The following is a 20,887-nucleotide window of genomic DNA, read 5'->3' as shown; positions in this document are numbered from 1 at the left end:
GCAAGGTAAGTAACTGCTCTTTGCCATTCTAAGTCAGATTACTTCTGCCCATACGTTGCCTTCTAATTGCTCATGGAGCAGTTGTCTAGCTAAAGGAGCTACTAAATGGGAATCAGGCTTCTTTCAACTAGAAATCGCTCCTTTGCATATTTTATAGCTTGTGGTATATTTTATTATATCATGTACCATAAAACACCTGTTTTCAAATGTTTATTTTTGGGGGGAAAGATTGATGCTTCAAAGTTTAGAGCTGTACAATATCTTGCAATAAGTGCATTCATTTTATCTATTCTTTTGCTGGGCTGAGGTGGAACAGGTGATTCTCTGCACTGAAAGTTAATGCTTTTAAAGCTTTCTATACTTTCTGAATATAACAATACTTATATGAAGCTTTTCATCCATGAAGCTCTTTACGAGAGTAGGTAAGCATTATTATCTATTCTTAACAGATAGGGTAACTGAAGCAGTGAGTTTGGCTTTTCCAAAGCCAAAAAGATGATCAGTAGCAGGCCAATATCAGAGCTGAGATCAGAACTCAGAAGTTCCTGATCCAAATTCTGTGCTCAGACCACACCCATTTCTACACACGGTTATTTCAGTTATTTGTTTTAGCCCACTATGGGCTACTGGCACTTTTTTAGATTATAAATCATTATTGTTTCACCTCTCCTCAACTCAGCTAACAGTGCCAGCCTCATCTGTCCATTTGCCAGCTTCTCACACTTAAGTTTCTGTGCTCTCCTCCACCCTGTCCTCTATGCATGGAATGTCCTCCTTGATCTGATCCATAAAGCCACTGTCCTTTCCTCCTTCACATCCCTTCTCTGCAACCAGCTCTGCAGTGACTTGACCAGCTGATAATGGATAGGTTGAAGGGCTGTCGGGTATGGTCAGGATTTAGAGTGTATCTCTAAAGAGGTATCTAATGTGTATATGTAAAAATGTTTTACTCATTTTGATGATATCCCGTTTCCAACCCATCATATATCACCCATCTGGGTCCACGAAAAAAAGCTGTTAACAAGATGCGTGTCCATCATTACCCTCATCACTTTGCTTTTATGTTATTTCTCCCTTCCCCATCCCACCCCCTCGCAGAGTGTCTTTTTTTCTGATTAGATTGTAATCTTTTCAGGACAAGCCTATCTTTTACAATGTGTTTGCACAATGCCTGATGCAATGGCGTCCTGTCCCCTGGCTTAGGCCTTATGGCAATCGATATAAATCAATATTGACTCCAGATGCTGTAGATCTCCCCCAAAGTTTTCATAATAATCCATTCTCAATTGAGGCACTGATCGATAATTAAATGGTAAAGGTGTATATATATGCATTACATGGTCATGAAAAGGGCCAGAACCTACTCCATGAAATCTCAGCACAGAAATTTGGAAAATATTTCACTCTATTTGGGTTGCTTTGGAACCCATTATTTTATTTTAACAGGTTGCTGTGGCTTCATTCAAGGCCGGTGGCTGGTGGGAGTTACACCTCATCACGGTGCTGGAAATTTACAAAAGGGGACATATAGGTCTTGGAGGGGGCTAGAGACCTTCCACAGCTCAGGTCTTGCCTAGTTTTTCTGTCAGTTGAGGGAATTGGAGAGAGAATAGCCTACAAACTTCACAGTTTTTCCCTTTCTTAGAAATATCATCCCACATGTTTTATTTTCTTGAAATTATGTGAATTGAAAATAGCTTAGCCCAGCTGTAGTCACAATGATTAATGTGTCACTATGGATGTGTCAGTTAAGTGTGTGAAGAGAGCACCACAGGGCTATGGAAATTAGCAGTTCATTGTAGAGAGACTAAAATTCAGCTTGAAACAATATATATTAACATGCAGTATTTGCTGCTTTCATCATAATCAGATGTTTTAAATTATTATTTTACTTTTAAGCAACCACTATCATTATATGTTTGTTGCTAAATTTAAATATGGTATAAAACAAATGGAAAAGCTACAGTAGCAAGTAAAATGCTTATGCATTTCTTGTTTTATTATACTGATGGAGATATGAATATGTGAGAGAGAAACACAGTTAACACAGGTTCTATCAGATGCAAGTAACAAAAGTACAGCGAATCAATTACAGAGACTGTTTGCCCCAGAAAAATGCAAATCTTTTTTTCCCATAGGATTATAGATCTTTCAACTCAATTTTCTATTTTGTGAGCTTAAGCAGGAAAGGAGATGGATGTAAATTCACTTAAACTGTCAGCTATAGAAGGGAACAACCAAAAGAAAAAAAAGAAATGCCCCCTCATTTTTGGAATCTTCATATCAGGTTCCCTAAGCTCATATATATGCAAAATGAGAAAAGCCAATGACAAAAAAATAGATGATGACTAAGTAAATTGAATATGTGGGCATCATGTTCGGGTATGCTATAGTATTTATAATAAAAATATATTAATTTAGCAAGTTTAACATTGTAGGGAAACATTGAGGAAAATGAGAGATGATGTGAAACAAAATCTAGTCAGGCAAAAATAACTCTCTAAAATAATGCTCACTTATATGAAAGATCTTATAAAACATAGTTCTGTTAAGTACCCACAGGATTAAACCACATCCATGACCATGCATCTCTTCAAGATAAATATTGAGCTCAGTTAGGCCCCAATCCTGCAGATGCTCATATGAACAACTTTTCTTAAGTCAGTAGTCCCAGAGTTAAATTGGACAACTTTGTGCTGATCTCATTTGAGTACAGTTGGACCACTTACGTTTCTAAAGTTATACGTGTAAGTGTTTGCATGATGTTGCCTGTAATACATTCTGAAGAGTAGTGGCATTGAGATATTGCAATATGTAAGGCAAAAAAATCTTCTGAGTGAATAGATTTTGGAGGAATGGAAATGATCAAGTTGCATGAAGAGTTTTCCCTAATGATGTTAAATAGTGATTTGTAATATGGGCTCTGTAATGGGCTGTACTGCCATAAAAAAGCAGAACTCTAATTAGTTATAGTCAAATTGTGCCTAGTTTTAGGTATCATTTTTTTCATTGTTGCCTTATAGTAATTGAATCACATCTAAGTGTTTTTTCCCCTAAATCTTTTAACAAGGTTTTGCGTGTGTGTGCTGATCTCAAACTGCTAGACACCTTTGATCCAGTATTGTGGAACAACAGTCTCTAGATTTATCAGAGAGAGATGCATAGAAATATAGGTTAGGAGCCCTCTTCATCACAGATGTCTAGACTAGGGCAAGGTTTGCCTTTGGATTTGATTTGACATTTTGACAGGTGACTTGTCTTCTTCCAGATTAACTAGAAAATGTTGACTGACAGATTTTTTTGTGTGAAGGTTAATAGTGAATTTTTTGAGGTATATGTTACTCATACAAATTTCCCCCAGAGTAAATTTTACCTATAATAGTGCTTAAATGAATGGGTGTTATATTATTTGCAGTAGGCACACATTTATTTTGGTATAATATAAAAATGTATTTATTATTCATGAATATTAAAGATATTTTATTCTTTATTCTTTTTGTGGTGCAGAAAGTAATAGTACAAAGCTTAAACAATGTATGCATTGAAGATTTGTCAGTGTTTTAAACAAAGCATAGAACTACAGTAAGACTTAGTTACATGTAATTGCTATTCTCACAAATATATTCACCCCCAAACCTCCCCAAGGAATAGAATGGTGACACACAAAAATACTAGATATCAGAACACAGAGGACTGGAAGGGGGATTGAAGTGAATTTATTATATTTGAATACATATTGCTTTAGTTCTTAAATTTTTGAGTCGATTAATAGTTAAGCTTTGGTACATTAAATTTAATAGTTGACTCAAACTTCTCTATTTATTTACTACTCATATGGGCCCTGGCCCCGCAAACACCAGGGCTATAGGCATTACTTTCAAGTAAAGTAATAGAATTAAAAAAAAATCCAAAACCATATTAACATGGGGGGCATAGGTGCTAGAACTAGGGGTGCTGCCCCACCCCCTGCCTTGAAGCGGTTTCCATCATATACAGGGTTTACAGTTTGGTTCAGTGGCTCTCAGCACCCCTATGATGGGGGAGGAAACCCACAACCCTTACCTCTTAAACAGCTCAACACCAACTCCCAAATCCATAGCCTCCCTACTCTGCTTATAGATTCATAGATTCCAGGACCAGAAGGGACTATTGTGATCATCTTGTCTGATTTCCTGTACAACACAGGCCACAGAACTTCCCCTAAATAATTCCTAGGGCATATCTGTTAGAAAAACATTGCTACTGATGAAGAATCCACCATAACCTTTGGTAAATTGTTATAATGGTTAATTACCCTCACTGTCAAAAATTTACTCCGTATTTCCATCCCCACAGCTGAATTGTTGTATTCCTGATCAATTCTGTCCAACAAACTTAATAGATCCATGTTAACTGGATGTGGGAAAAGTCTTGGTGATTGATTGCCATAATACTCTTTAAGGAAATTTGTGGACAGCTTTGGAGGAAATCGTATGAAAGATTCCTTTGGAGGGGAAGATTGAATGAAGGCTAAGGGGGTGGGGATTATAGATTTACTTCAGTTTTAGAAATAGATTATGGGGACAAAAAGTTCAAAGGCTACAATATTTTGTTAAGTTGGACAATAGTAGAAATGTCTCATATAAAATGTATGGTAGGATAGTGTCATAGTTCTTTTCCTCACACAAAGGAATATTTTTAACAGAAATATCTGGATAAGAATTAAGGCATTACCACTACATGGAAAAAATGTGCATAGGAAACTATAAATTTCAACACAGACATTCATACTACTCATTCATTGGTGGGTGAAGGGTTTGCGCTCCTGAGAATCAGGAATTTGGTCCCCTAAGGCAATAGATGGATCCATGGATCTGTGGAGAAAGAAGTGGTTCGGGCCTATTTAGAAAAGCTGGACGAGCACAAATCCATGGGGCCGGATGCACTGCATCCGAGAGTGCTAAAGGAGTTGGCGGATGTGATTGCAGAGCCATTGGCCATTATCTTTGAAAACTCATGGCTATCAGGGGAAATCCCGGGCGACTGGAAAAAGGCTAATGTAGTGCCCATCTTCAAAAAAGGGAAAAAGGAGGATCCTGGAAACTACAGGCCAGTCAGCTTCACCTCAGTCCCTGGAAAAATCATGGAGCAGGTCCTCAAGGAATCAATTCTGAAGCACTTAGAGAAGAGGAAAGTGATCAGGAAGAGTCAACATGGATTCACCAAGGGCAAGTCATGCCTGACAAATCTAATTGCCTTCTATGATGAGATAACTGGCTCTGTGGATGAGGGGAAAGCAGTGGACGTGTTGTTCCTTGACTTTAGCAAAGCTTTTGACACAGTCTCCCACAGTATTCTTGCCAGCAAGTTAAAGAAGTATGGGCTGGATGAATGGACTACAAGGTGGATAGAAAGTTGGCTAGATTGTCGGGCTCAATGGGGAGTGATCAATGGCTCTATGTCTAGTTGGCAGCCGGTATCAAGTGGAGTGCCCCAAGGGTCGGTCCTCGGGCCGGTTTTGTTCAATATCTTCATTAATGATCTGGAGGATGGTGTGAATTGCACCCTCAGCAAGTTTGCAGATGACACTAAATTGGGAGGAGAGGTAGATACGCTGGAGGGTAGGGATAGGATACAGAGGGACCTAGACAAATTAGAGGATCGGGCCAAAAGAAATCTGATGAGGTTCAACAAGAACAAGTGCAGAGTCCTGCACTTAGGACGGAAGAATCCCATGCACCGCTACAGACTAGGGACCAAATGGCTAGGCAGCAGTTCTGCACAAAAGGACCTAGGGGTTACAGTGGACGAGAAGTTGGATATGAGTCAACAGTGTGCCCTTGTTGCCAAGAAGGCCAATGGCATTTTGGGATGTATAAGTAGGGGCATTGCCAGCAGATCGAGGGACGTGATCGTTCCCCTCTATTTGACATTGGTGAGACCTCACCTGGAGTACTGTGTCCAGTTTTGGGCCCCACACTACAAGAAGGATGTGGAAAAATTGGAAAGTGTCCAGCGGAGGGCAACAAAAATGATTAGGGGACTGGAACACATGAGTTATGAGGAGAGGCTGCGGGAACTGGGCTTATTTAGTCTGCGGAACAGAAGAATGAAGGGGGATTTGATAGCTGCTTTCAACTACCTGAAAGGGGGTTTCAAAGAGGATGGCTCTAGACTGTTCTCAGTGGTAGCAGATGACAGAACAAGGAGTAATGGTCTCCAGTTGCAGTGGGGAAGGTTTAGGTTGGATATTAGGAAAAACTTTTTCACTAGGAAGGTGGGGAAACGCTGGAAAGCATTACCTAGGGAGGTGGTGGAATCTCCTTCCTTAGAAGTTTTTAAGGTCAGGCTTGACAAAGCCCTGGCTGGGATAATTTAGTTGGGGATTGGTCCTGCTTTGAGCAGGGGGTTGGACTAGATGACCTCCTGAGGTCCCTTCCAACCCTGATATTCTATGATTCATGCAGAAATGAAGGTAGCTGTGAAGTCCCTGTACCTTTCTGTAAGTGCCCCATTAGCCTTGCCGCTCTCTGGCAGCAGTTCCATTTCCTGACTCCCTTCCCCTCAGAGGCACAGGGGCAACCACTGAGGAGAGGCTACAAGAGTTAATGCTGATTGTAGCAGAATTATCTGCCAACTGGATGTACAGACCTGCTGCTCACCCTAATCCTGCCAAAGAACCCACAGAACCTGGACCCTGTACACCTTCAGTGGAGAAGCTTCTGTGATGTCCCGGGGAAGATGGGAGCATACTGCAGATTTCAACTCTTTTTTGCATTCATGGAAGCAGAGAAAAGGATGTGGCCCTAACTTAGTGTTAATGTTCTTATTTCATGTGTATAAATTACTTCCAGTTTACTATAATCCAGTAGGACATATATATTAACATACATGTCTAATCTTTATTTAGGCAAAATGTTTGTCTAACCTTTGTTTACTTAGGGCTAGTTCAGCAAACTAAGTAAACAGTAAAAAGAAAAGGAGTACTTGTGGCACCTTAGAGACTAACAACTTTATTTGGGCATGAGCTTTCGTGAGCTACAGCTCACTTCATCGGATGCATGCAGTAGCTGTAGCTCACGAAAGCTTATGCTCAGATAAATTTGTTAGTCTCTAAGGTGCCACAAGTACTCCTTTTCTTTTTGCGAATACAGACTAACACGGCTGCTACTCTGAACCTGTAAGTAAACAGTGCTCGTTGATTGAACCCCATATTTCTTTTCATTTTAATTAATAAATCTGTGAAAGCAAGAAGGATATCTAACAGCAAACAAATCTGATCATTTTACCTAGGGCTGTATATTTGCTTACAGCTTTGAAATAAAGTCTACCAAAGCACTATAGGAATAAGTAAAATATTATAGCACATAACTTTTAATTCATATGAATGTAATGTGATTTTGTGCCTCAGTAGATATTTAAGCTTGTGTTCTATACACTGGATAAGAAGTAGGAACTCTAATCTACTCTGCTCATTAATTTCAGCAGTAACTGTACTAAAGGGCTTGTTTTTTTAAAATTTGTTACATAATTGAGTATTTCCACATACCTTCTAAAATCAGCTTCTAGTCAGACATGCAGCTGATTTTTAACACATAGCAAAACTAAACTACATAGATCAGGACAGAGTCCTAAATGTAAAATAGTCATCCTGTGAATCAATAACAAAAAAGCATTCATGGGACTTTTAAGGACACAGAAACACAAGTGGAATTTTAACTAGAACATGGATTTTCCAGGCTTACTCAGGGATTCAAGCAAGACCCCTAATGTTACCTTAAAGTTGGATGTGAACCTTTTTTTAAAAAAACTATTAAGATCTCAGCTCAGAACGCACATACATGCTTAATTGGAATATATGAATAGTCCCACTGAAATTAAGGTTCTGTCTCGAAAGCTTATTCTCAAATAAATTGGTTAGTCTCTAAGGTGCCACAAGTACTCCTTTTCTTTTTGCGAATACAGACTAACATGGCTGCTACTCTGAAACCTGTCTTTCCCTTGTAAGATCTGATGATCAATAATAATGAACAGGTGTCTGTCTAATATTTATATTATATCCAGAGACCCCAATAAGAGCAGGATGATAGCCCCTCATTAACACAAAGGTGGACATGCTCCTTGCCTCAAAGACCGTTATAATAAAAGATAAATTAAATATAAACTATTTGTAATAGTGTATTATATACATTTAAATATAAAGTAGTGTATTTGACATATCATATTCACATGTATTTGATGTAATGAAATTTTGTAGGTAGACCCTTGAATTCAAATAGATAAGAGGAGGTTTCTTCCTAAATATAAGGTATTTGTAGTTTTTAAGTCTACATATGAAAGTCCAAATTCTGACTCCCTGGAGGCTCTGGGATGCTGCAAAAGTACATCCACATTCTGATTGCCAATGTTCCCTCCTCCGACCCCATATTAAAACCATGGGACATGGAAGGTTTTCATAGTTGTCATTGCTAGATTAGGGATATACATACATAAAGATGTGGGCTAGTCCATGCCCTAGAATACTTCTTTGGGACCTGATCCATTGCACATTGAAATTAGTGAAACAACTCTCATTGACTTCAGTGGGCAAATTTGACCCTTGCAGCGCATGTTGCAGAAGGAGTACAAGGTGGCTTCCACATGGGTTATGATGAGGGAAGTAGAGCAGGGGTGAAAAAACATCTAGGGATTTTTTTGCACTGGGCAGCCGGAATTTGGCCTATCCTCTCACAACTGATTTGTAAGTGTAACTGTTAGCTAAAGGAGTATTAATGCTTCCAGTAATAAGAAGACATAAAATACTCAGATCGGTACAATATATAATAAATCTGTGATTCCGCTGGCGTTTCTGATAACATCATAAACCACAAGAGTAAAGCTAGATTGGTTTGTTCATGTCTTAACGAGAGAATGGCACAGCCATTATTTATGTGGGCAGGAGTTGCATGTAATACATGTTTTAAAAAAAGAAAAATCTGTTCCTTCAGTCTGCCTTGTCTTCCTCTTCTTATCCTTCTCTGTAGTACAGACTTTGAATGTTCCTATATCTTTTCCACTCCCTCTAACACCACAGGTTTGTGCCCCTTCTCTTATTCTTCATTAACAGGTTGATTTAAAAATACATACATTCCAAAACATTACAAAGACTTTTATTGTGTAGTTTTCTGACATCACCAGGTTGCAGTATTCACTACATAGAAGGATACCATATTTTAGAGTAAGAGATGAGGGGAAAAATGGGAGAAAATCTCTCTTCACTAGTTCATATATTGTTAGCTGCCACATGTACTGCACACATTTCAGCTGGGTTTGCTAAGAGTTCTCAAATTACTTTAAATTCATAATCCATCTTTAGATATTTTTCTAATTAAATATGCATTTTCTCCTGTCACAAGGAAAACTTTGGTTCTGCTTTTTACAGTAATTTAATTAAGCATTTCCTGAATGTTCATTTCAGTATTTATCATGGCCCACTAACATTAGAATTCAGTGTATAACGGTAGATTAATTGCCCTTTGTATTAAATGAAATAAGAATCCCAGATATGCAGAGTCATGAAATTTAATTGTGTTCCTCGATTGCTTATTCAATGCATTGGAAAACTGAATCAAGAAATACAGAAGAAAAGGGGCAAAGGTTGTTAAATGTAGCGCATAACACGGATTTTGAACTTTACTTAATGAACCGAGTGTTTATTACTATGAAATAAATGCACCATTTAAAGAATTATGGTGGAATTGTAAAACATTAAAACTCCAATTAATTTTGCTCAGAAGCATGCAGTGCACTCATTTTACCTAAAACATTTTCATTATGGTCAATATTTTTTCAGTTATTGAGATAAATGTATTATGCAGAGGTATTATGTTAAATTTCTCTTGCAGTTTAAAACATGCACTTCAGTGGTATTTAAGGTGATTTCTTTTGTGTGTCTTAAGTCTATAAAATTCTTGACTATAGTTTGAGGAAGTATTTTATATTATGTATCTGCATATGCTTTGCTTTTTAATGTCATTAAGTATTTTGAAGAGAATTAAAATAGTGTTGAGACCTCTTGCTAAAAGACTATATACTCAGGCTTATTTAGGAAAGTAGTTAAAAACAGTTGAAAATAAGTTCTTAAGGATTTTATTTAAATGGGACTTTTTAAAAAATGGAATAGGTTAAAATAAAATATTAGCTCTTCAGTGTGGGGATTTAGCAGCTTTCTGTCCTTGTACACCTATTATAAGTGCACCAGATAGCTGCACTTGCTCTTAGCGTCAAGAATATAAGCACAAAAAGGTTGAAGATTCACTCTACTGTAGCAAATGTACAATTTAAATGAAGAGAATTTAATTGGAATAAATAAAGGATTGAAAGTACTGTACTTTTTAGAAACAGTTGTAACACATGCATTGTTAGTCTATGGATGGTTATTCTTTATTTAGCAATGTAACGTTCAGGTAATATAGAAACTGAAGATCCTTTGATCATGCTTTTCTACTTCATAAAAAATCTACTGAGATCACATTAATATAAAAATATTATTTATTGACTGTATAGCTGCATATGTGAGTGTGAAACTGAATGGTTAGGAGATGGCTTTTTGCAAGTATACTCATAATAATGCCAAATTCTTGCTTGGAAGTTAAAACAAGTACACACTCCGAGACTTAAGAGAAAATTAATGGAGAATACCTTTGTACACAGACAGGGCAATGCTGCTTAAGTCATTTTGCATTTAGTTAATAGTTTTCTTTTAGATCCATAACACTATATAAGCGTTTGTTCATAAGGTTTAAAGTATGTAAATCTAATGCTTTCAAAAGTTAAGGCAGATTCAGATGGCTAAAGAACAAACATTTTCTTAATACTTTCTACAAATTAGAATCAGCTGAACTTGTAAGACAACTGTTTGGTTCCAAGCACCACCTACCCAGCTGAAAATACCAACTGCAGTGGCAGTCAGCCAAAGGGGCCACTGAATGGAATGGCTGCCTCGTAGGAAGAGGGAGAAACAGATGGAGGGTTTGAAAGCTGGCATAAAATCCTAGTGCTATAGTGAGCATTAAGTGAAATTTGGCTGTAAGGAATCTTGCAATGGAACATTTATCCCTTTAATCAAAATTAGAAGCAAATAGATGGAAAATACGGAACACTGACAAACTATTTTAAATGCTTAAAGTTCTTGTACCATTATAAGTTAAAGGGGTTTGTTTTGACATAAACATGCAGCTGCTTGTAAATCTTAAATAAGCTCTTTGTTAGAAAAATAATTCTCTTGGTCTTGCATTGCCACCTAGAGTACGATGCTATTTACTACATAATTTAGGTACTCCTTTGGAAACAATATTCATCATCCCTTTAGCTTTGCTCTTTTTACTGAACAAAATGAAGTCAGGGAGCTGCAACCAGTTAATTGATGTCATGTTTGCTAACATTAAAATGGTTAGTTTATTCATAGCTTCCATTATATCAGATCTGCAAAGATTTTGTTGTAGGAAATTGGTGGGGTTTGACAGTAAGAATTAATGGGGATATACATTAAAAGGTAAGACTGTCAGCTTTCCAGTGATCCCAGCGGGTGCATTTTCTTGATGGCTGCTTCAGAATACTTCATGAAGCAAATGTCAAACTTGTCGAGGCTGTCACTGTGAAAATGATCCATGTAGCAAGGGTCTCCTTTCCTTGGGAAACAAACAGCTGCCTTATCACTGCATAGCTGCAGTGACAAACCTGCCATCTATCATAAGAAATTTATATTTGCTTCTAATATCCACTGGTAAAGAACTGTTCTAGTAATATTCCATATTCCTGTACTACCCTTCTTTATAAGATTTGTCAGTTATACTTTTTGAGAAGATAACAGGTTTTGGAAGAAAAATAGCTTGTGCACTTCAGCACATGATGGTCTCTCTCTGTCTTTGCTGGCTTACTAGTTAGACTAATTTATCTCTGAATCTGTAGCCACTTTTCTCCAAATTTGGCCTTTTATGCTGAAAATAAATAGGAATTTAGCACAAAAAGAAAAACCACAGCAGCTTCTGAAATCCCTTCTGATGAGGTATGTGGGAAGAACCTTGAAAATGTTTAAAGATAGATTTTATCTTCATCTCAGTGATGTTTTGATTAACAGAGTCTGTGTGATGTAACTGATAAAATATCTGGCTTCTACCTCAGACTTTAATGACATAAATATTATAGCTCGGATCTTAGTAAAGGAATGTTCTCAGATAGTCACTTTGCTCTGAAAAGAACTGCTACTGAACCTTAAGTGCTCCAGTAAAAACAAAAAAAGTTAAGGGGAAAGGGAAACAAAAGATTTTAAGTACCAGTCAATGTGGCTTATGCATACAGGATATGTAGATACTTCTATAGGGCTAGTGTTAGTGAGTAGCCATAGTTATTTAAATGAACAGTTGTGTCAAAATTATAGAAGTAGGTAGTGTTATGTGCAAGCTGGAAAAGGGTTGCATGCTTCAGCACTGTCTGAATTAGGGGACCATCATGTTTTGAGCTGGGCACTTATCAATACCTTGTAATGAATTTCAGAGGTCACTCAGAAGTTGTTGCTTTGACAAACTTAAAACTCAAGGCCATTCCCAATTGTAGGCTTTAGTGCCTCTTGACACTCAGTGCAGCAGTGTCTTGCAACAGGGATAGCAAAGATAGGTTCCCAAGGACCTCATCTGCATCAAGTCCTTTCACTGATTGTCTTCAATGTACACCAATGTGTAAAGCTGCTTTGTTTTTGCTGAGACGGCCTATTCCACCCCTATTCCAGTGGTGAGTTACCCTGTACTGCCTGTATTAGCATGTTAATCAGGAAGGGCATATTTTGATCGAGCTTCACAATGCTCCTTTGGTGTGCTTATGACCTCCATAAGATCCAGGTCAGATGAACTGTCAGGATGAACAGCTCCGCAGTTCTTCTATTTATGCATTTTCTCTGTGTAACATCTTTCATTCTTTTGGAGAATATACCAGGATTATTTTCCTTGCTCTTGAATAGAGTAAGTACTCTTTTTCTGTTAGGTTTCTAGCCACTAACTAGTCAATTTTCAATACTTTTTGGTTGTTAAAGTTGGAAGTACTCTATATTTCTGATATCTTTGGAGTCTAATTGTAGTGGCCACCCTGACACCCTTACCAATGCTGAATAGTACCTTAATCCACAAATCATGGTAGTTCTTCCACAGTCAAGTTCTAGAATATGCCTTTCCACAATTAAGCTTTTAGACATTCTTTGTTGTACTACTGTATTGCAGGTCAGATGTTACTTTCCCCCTTGTTGGGATGTCCATAATATTATACTAGTAGCTACCTGTTGGGCTTTTAATCTATCTTAAATTTTGTGCATCACAAAGTTGGTATCTTTATCCTATTAGATATTTCTGTGTAGTAGAAATAGGTAGGGTATTTAGATGTCTGTCTCTCCTTCTTGATACATAACAACACATTCCTTACTATTCTTTGTCATGAAACTGTAGGTTTAGAGTTTTCATATTTTTTCTTACATATTACATATACAGAAGGGCAAATTATAGGTATGCTTTAGAGCACAAATCTATAACATTGTGTCTCATAGCATACTGAATAGACGGATGCTGTATGATATGTTCTATATATAGAATTGTCTCTAATTTCCTGTGAAGTTAGTAACTGTCTGATTCATTTTTTTTCTTCAAGACTTCAGATAGCCAGCTAATGGGACCGTCAAGAAAGTGACATGTTTTTGAGTGAAAGGGATAAAAAAAGGAACACTCAAAACTCTGTGTGGTGTTCTTGTCTTATATATGAACTGCAGCTTTTTCTTACTCTCACCCTTCCCTGTAAATGGGCTCGAGGTGACGTGAATTTGAGAGTTCATTTTGCCTTTATTTTTATACATGCTCACATGTGTTCAGTAAAGAAGACACCCTTTAAGCTTTTTATTTTCTTGGCGGTGTTTCTGTCATAATTAGCAGCTTTGTAGAAGTGAAAATAACATACTGGTACCTATAATTCTCCAAGGATAGTGGTTGTAATTCAATTTCTCACCAACTCTATCTGACCCATTTTTCCTGTCACTTTTCTTTAGTCTAAGGATAGTGGTGGGTATGACATGCTGCCTATGCCCCCAATTTGCATGGCCATACCTCCTTCTCTCCCTTTCTCAGCTTTTAAAATATGGATTTTAAGCCCCTATTTTTAACTTCTTGGACCCAGTTTATCCGTCTGAGCCATCAGATCCCAGTTACTGTGTGTAGACGGAGGAGTTGATCTGTTATTATCACGACCATAAAAGAACAGCAATTACAGACAAGAAATCTTAATTTATTCCAATGTGAAACTAATTCTAGGGCTGTTAAATGTAAATATGCTTCATATATTTTGGTGCTGTTAACTTAAATTACCATTAAACTCATTGTGTGCTCTGTATTGGCTCCCAATTTCATTTATTACTGCAATTCAGGGTGTTGGTTACCATATGAACCACACTATAAAGCCTGGAATGACCTGGGAGACCTTGCCATCTGAGATGTCATTCTAGCAATTGGAGTGAGCCAGAGAGAAGTTACTGTCTGTCCCTGAAGTGGAACTCCTAGGTGTGGGTGGGATTACAATCTTGGAACAGAGCATTAGCTCTAGAACTAGTTCTCTCTTACAAGCCACCAGAGCCTGCGTTAAAGGATATTTTAGGAGACTATTGCAAGACATTTGTTCACATGAGCTTTTTCAGAATTTGGACCTGTTGTTATCAGTAGGTGAAAATGGTAGAAACTAGGGTGAATTTGATCTTTGCCATCTATTAATAACAATTACGTCAATCTTTTTATATATGAACCCTAATATGAGAATATTCCATCTCAAGCTTTTCTAAAGCCTGTACAGTTTAAAAATCTATTAGAATATACTAGGCTATAAGCAGGATGGTTAAAATAAGCAAAAGGAAAATAGTAGAAATGTGAATCACTAATGCTAGTTATGAGGATAAATTTTGTGATGGCAGAGCATCTGTCCATTGGAAACTAGCATGTGACCATTTACCAGAAGCCACTAAATAGCCACCAATGGTATGAACGTTGTCTGCCAACCTGGACTGGTTTTGAATGAGCTGTAGCTCATGAAAGCTTATGCTCAAATAAATTGGTTAGTCTCTAAGGTGCCACAAGTCCTCCTTTTCTTTTTGCGAATACAGACTAACACGGCTGCTACTCTGAAACCTTAAAAATAAAAGACTTTCTATTGGGTAATTATTGTTGCCACCTAAGATTTGCCCTGCAAAAAGGCCTCTTCACTGTCTCTCATGAGAAAACTCAGTCTTGCTAGTGTAGAACAGTTGGTGTGTTCCAATTGTTGGTGAGTGAACCCTATATATATGCACTCCATATAGTGTGGGTTCCTTAATGATGAGAAGCTGTATAACTGTAGGTGGTAATTAGTAAAGCAAATACATTAAACATGTTTAATCTTCAGTCTATTCAGCATCGCTCCTTGATAATTAGGCTAAATAGTCCACTTAGCTGAAAATTCAAATATTGTGAATGACTTTAGAAACCACAACCAGTTAAATACTCTGTATATAATAAGAAATCTTCCTGAAGTACAAGAAATCGTGTTTTCAAAAATTGCATGGAAACTATAATTTTACTGTAATAGCCGGTTAACAAACTGAAGGGATAGTGGGACCTGCCAGGACAGGGGATTGTTAATATATCTGGAATGCTGGTCCAGATCCATTCCAAGTAACCTGGCAATCACATATAACTTCCAAATTAATAGGAATGCACATCACAAAAATTGCTATCGCAGTTGACATTAATTAGCACCCATGTCAGTCTCAGCAGAGAGGCCATGGACTGAATGAATATGGAATTAACTACCTTCTAGAGGTGGTCCCTCTAGGTTAAAGTTAAAGCACTTTGTAGAGAAATAAAGGGGAGCTGGCACAAAGCAGCTTAATTTGTTCCAGTGATGCTAAAAACTCACTAAAAATTCATATCACTTTTACCTTTACCATTTGTATTTGCACAAAGTGAAATTTTCACAACTTCTTGTTTGCCCCTGGAGATAACAAAAATCCCCTGATACCTATCCCTCCCTTGGGTCTCAGAGAGAATGTCAAGTGAGGTTACCCTCTTCTTTCCCTGTAGTTCCTGCCTGTAAGCCTCTGTCTGCTTCTTCGTTAGATGTGCAGGAGCTCAGAAGTAGGATCACAGGAGGAGTGTGTGGTGAAGAGTTGGGAGAGGGTATGTCAGGGCAGGAGTAAGTGTTGGGGAGAGTGGGAGTTGGGTGCTGGCAGCCAGGAAAGGATAAAGAATAAGGGAGACAGGTTGTTTGGGGGTGAAAGTCACATGCACTAGAAAAATGGTGAACCTTTGGACAATTCTTTAAAAATTTACAAATATGTGATGCTAACTTGCAGCTCCACTACAGATGAGTCACCCAGAAATGAAACATCTTGCTTGTCTACCTAGAAGAACTCAGAGAGCTTCTACTAAACTTTGTTTTTTAATTCCCCACAATTTATTGTCTTCAGCACTCATGCAGACAACACATTTTACACGTTAGCTCAAGACTCATAGTCATCATGTGACCATGGGCTTCTCCACGTTTGTTTCTAGTCCCAGGCTATCCTTTATCTTCAGCATGAGGTTAAACCTTGGAAGTGTCCTGGGCACACCATTCCCTGCTTAAAACAGAAGGAGATACTTCTTTCATAATTGCATCAAATCAAGCAAACTATAGTAATTCATCTCCAGAAGCTACTGATTCCAGAGGCTGTAGTGGCAAAGTAGCCCACACACAAGACCAAATAATTAATAACAAAGAGGAGCATTACCAGATAATTGAAACTGTTGTCAAGATAGCCCTAAAACAGTTATTTGCTCATAACACCACAACAGATCACTGTGTTTCTCCAATGAACTAAATCAAATGAACCAGGAGGGTGCACACATCCTATCCACAAACAGTCTTCTTCATCTGAACCATTATGTGACGTCTCACAAGGGTCAGCCAGTGGCAGCTCATGAGTTTTTTGACAACTGAAGCACAAATCACAAAATAGTTATTTACACACACACACACAGCAGATATAACGTAGTAGCTATTAAAAGCTTACCTTATTTATAGCGAAGAAACAGCAGGCAGACCTGGGAGCCACCACTGCTGTCCGAACTGGTATGGGGCTTGGTGGCAGCTTCTCATGCACACACATGGGGCCTGCCCTGTGGGGTAGAACCAGCCCTAGGCATAAGCAGACTAAGCAATTGCCAAAGGCCCCGAGCAGCTCAAGGGGGCCCCCTATTCATTATTAGTATGTGTGGTGTGGGGGAGCCAAAAATATTCCTGCTTATGGCCCACATTGCTCAAACACCGGCAGGGCAATGGTGGAGGTGTAGGGCTCAGACCCCATCCCTAGGGTTGCCACTTTTCTAATTGCTGGTCACCCCCAAGACCCTGCCCATGCTCTACCTCTTCCCTTGAAGCCCTGCCCCCTTCTCCGCCTATTCCCCCCAAGGCCCAGCCCCCATCTCTTACTCCTCTCTAGCCCATCCCCCGTCGCTCCCTGAATCATCTAAAGGAGCCTGCTTGCAAGTAGGAGGTGATCCTGGCTGAGCAGGAGCTGGCACGGGTTAATGACCCAGTACCTCCCTCCGCTCTGCAGTAACTGGACTCTTGGTTTGGGACCCAGGTTCCTGAAAACTGGGCACCTGGCAACCCTAAATGGCACCCAGACACAGAAGACAAAAACTGGGTAAAACCTACCCAGTCCCTCCCCCCGCCCCATCCTGCAGAAAAAACCCTTTAGCCTGGGCCTCGCTGCTACAATTCTGCCATGGCCTCATCAAGTGGTAGTTACCACAGCAATGCCCTTATAAAGTGACTCCTGGGTCTGGTAAATTGCCATGGTAACGAGGCAGCTTCTTGGAGCACTATTAGCTATACCAAGAGTTGATCCTCACACAGCACTATGTTCTCCAGACTTTCTAGTGTTGCGTTTCACTGCTGGAGAGAATGAGTTGTGACATTTTAATCAAATCACAATTTGTCCTTAAATCTGTATCTATCTATCAACTACGTAAAAAAGAATATGCAAAATGTATTCGCTAGCTTTTGGGAATTCTTTATTAGGCTGCGCCTCACTTGCCTGGGCTGACGAGGTGCCTCTGAGCTCAGTACACATCCCTTCTCAGCAATATCTATATGAGACTTCTAAGAACATAAGAACGGCCATACTGGGTCAGACCAAAGGCCCATCTAGCCCAGTATCCTGTCTTCCAACGGTGGCCAATGCCAGGTGCCTCAGAGGGAATGAATAGAACAAGTAATCATCAAGTGATCCATCCCCTGTCTCCAATTCGCAGCTTCTGGCAAACAGAGGCTAGGGACATCATCCCTGCCCATCCTGGCTAATAGCCATTGATGGACCTTTCCTCTATGAATTTATCTAGTTCTTTTTTTTAACCCTGTTATAGTCTTGGCCTTCACAACATGCTCTGTGAAGGAGTTCCACATGTTGACTGTGTGTTGTGTGAAAAATCTCATGGTACCTCAATCTCTTTGAGATTGAGGCACCATGGACTCCATTCCCACCAGGATGGAAATTACTTGGCAAAAATAGCTCATGAAAGTGAATGTATTTGCATTTGGTCCTTAGTAAGCAATGTAAATCAAAATGTTTCTTTCAAGGTGTGTGTGTGTGGGAGGGAGATTTATGTGCAGAGTGTATTATGTACTTTCTAAATAGAACAGCTAACTCTGCAAATGTATGTTATGTATAGTGAAATGCATGGCCATATTTACTTAGCTAGGTAGTTTCCATTGATACTCTATTTATCTGTATTATGGGCCCCATTACCATAGTATTTGAGCACCTCAGAATATTTAATATTTTTATGCTCAACAAACCAGTGAATTAGGAAAGTGCTATTATTTCTATTTTACAGATGGGGAACTGAAGCACTGAGAGACAAAGTGACTTTTCCAAGGTCACGCAGGTAGCCTGCGGCAGAACAGGAAACAACCTAGGTCTCTTGTACCTAGGCTAGGATTCCAACCATTACACAATCCTCCCTCTGTGTAGCAGTGGTTGTCTACCGTTGATCCCTGGCAATGGGTTTTCATGTAAACCAGAACATTGTATATCACCCACATTTCAGTGTAATTTGTTTATTTGTTTGTTTTTTTATTGAGACTGAGTAAGATTTCTTGTTTTGTAAAACAAAATGCAAACAGTTTGAAGATAGGACAGTCTGTACTGTGAATGTGTTTGCAGGACTGTTTCTGTTGAGATGTCCCATGAAATATTTTTTTAAGGTGCCAAAATTTGTATTTTGGAGGTCAACATTTCGTATTGGACACAAGATACTATTCATTCCTATGGAAGCAGGCATTATGATGTCACTTCATTTATTCAATATGCTCCAGAGGAGCTCAGAGTGAATTATGAGCCCTACTCCTGGAGTTGAAGCTGTAGAATATTGTAAGCATGCTGCTGCCTGACATGCTCATGTTTCCTATTTTAGACCTGACTGATCTTCAGATAACATATGGTGGTACAAGTAATTGGAAAATTGGCAGACCTGTCAAGAAAATATGCTAGATGGGACAAAAATACGATGCTGCAGCACATAAAGTGTCTCTGAAGTTAAATTTATTGTCTTTTATCAAATGGTGAAGTAAACGTATCTGGTCTAAAAAAAAATGAAACATTTTTCAATGGCAGATGCTATTCAAAAGTAATTTCTAGGACAGTGAAGAAAGTTCTTGCATTTTAAAAGCAATTTCGTGGAAACCTCCGGTCAAGAACCAAGGGGAGGTATGAAATAGTATCCACTACAAAAGTTTAAATATCATCAAATTTCATCTTTTATGTTTTAGAGCTTTTTTTCTTTGTGTAATGAGTCTCAAAGCAGCTAAATTAGTTGACGCTGCAGGTAAAAAATTTCTATTTAACTTTTGATTAAGATCACATTTCTAATCATTAAAATTGTGTACTTATTGTAACGTCAGGGTTTATCAGTCATGTAAAAGAGTCTCAAAGAAAGGTATGGACAGGTTTGTTTCTATATGTGTTTGATTTTTTTGAACATACGAACAGCTCTGCAGAATGTATGTCTCTTCAGCAACTCCAGTAATGGTTTTTTATTTTGTTTTATAGGAAGATGAAAATGAAACTAAGGAAGAAAATCCATCCCAAGACCTGAACATGGAACAGAAAAATTCAAAAAAATAGAAGATTGCTGTCATGTTTGAAATATTTGCAAGTTGTGTAACAGCAGTTAAAGTTTCTCATTGTAAAATTTACAGAACATTCTCAATAAAGTCATTGAAAATTAAAATTCATGCTGCACTGAGGAATTGTGTAAGTGGCTCTTGGCGACGTTTATGATTATATTAAAATGTTGAGTTTTCAAGACTGGTACAGAATACCTGTAAAAATATAAAAGCTTTTAGAAATATATGCATAAGGGCAATGTGATCCTCTTTACTAATAACATTTGCTACTCAAACTTGTCAAACTTTTTCAATGTACCAAGCAGTGCACATCCTGAAAGGGCAGTAATAATTCAAAATCATTCAGGTATCCCTGAGCATAGATGCATAGTTCTTTGCATTTGACACTTAAGCATTTGGATAAATGCATGACTAATTAAATTAGTATCTAAACTTTTCTTCTTACAAGCCACTGAAGTAAAACTTAAATATTAAGATAAGCATGGTTTTCAAGGCATCTCCTAAAAGAATGTTCCTATGCAGACAATTTTATCTGCTTGTATGTCAAGCCATTTGAAATGTTTTATAGTGCATTATTACTTTCCTCAGTGTAAACTCTGTCTCCCTCAGGTGATCAGTGTCTTTGATAATATTGAGGTTTCCCCATTATTTCCCATTTCATCTACACATCAAATTTTAATCCCTCTGTCACAGTCCTTCT

General features: G+C 38.3%; 1 protein-coding gene across 2 annotated transcripts in view; it reads left to right on the top strand.

Annotated features, from left to right (window-relative positions):
- PHF14 (PHD finger protein 14) overlaps positions 1 to 20,244 on the top strand; it is a 296,760-nt gene extending 276,516 nt beyond the window's left edge. Inside the window, exon 19 of one of the 2 annotated variants that reach the window (XM_074945849.1) lies at positions 20,111 to 20,244. In XM_074945849.1, the coding sequence (XP_074801950.1) occupies positions 20,111 to 20,185 (75 nt within the window). In that variant the 3' untranslated portion in view covers positions 20,186 to 20,244. The remainder of the gene's footprint in view (positions 1 to 20,110) is intronic. The other variant, XM_074945850.1, reaches the window with a different exon arrangement.
- The last annotated feature ends 643 nt before the right edge of the window (positions 20,245 to 20,887 follow it).

This window comes from Natator depressus, chromosome 2, assembly GCF_965152275.1.
Source record: "Natator depressus isolate rNatDep1 chromosome 2, rNatDep2.hap1, whole genome shotgun sequence".
In the NCBI taxonomy this organism is placed as follows: domain Eukaryota; kingdom Metazoa; phylum Chordata; order Testudines; family Cheloniidae; genus Natator; species Natator depressus.
The sequence above is the reverse complement of the archived record's forward strand: the minus strand, read 5'-3'. Positions and strand labels throughout refer to the sequence as shown.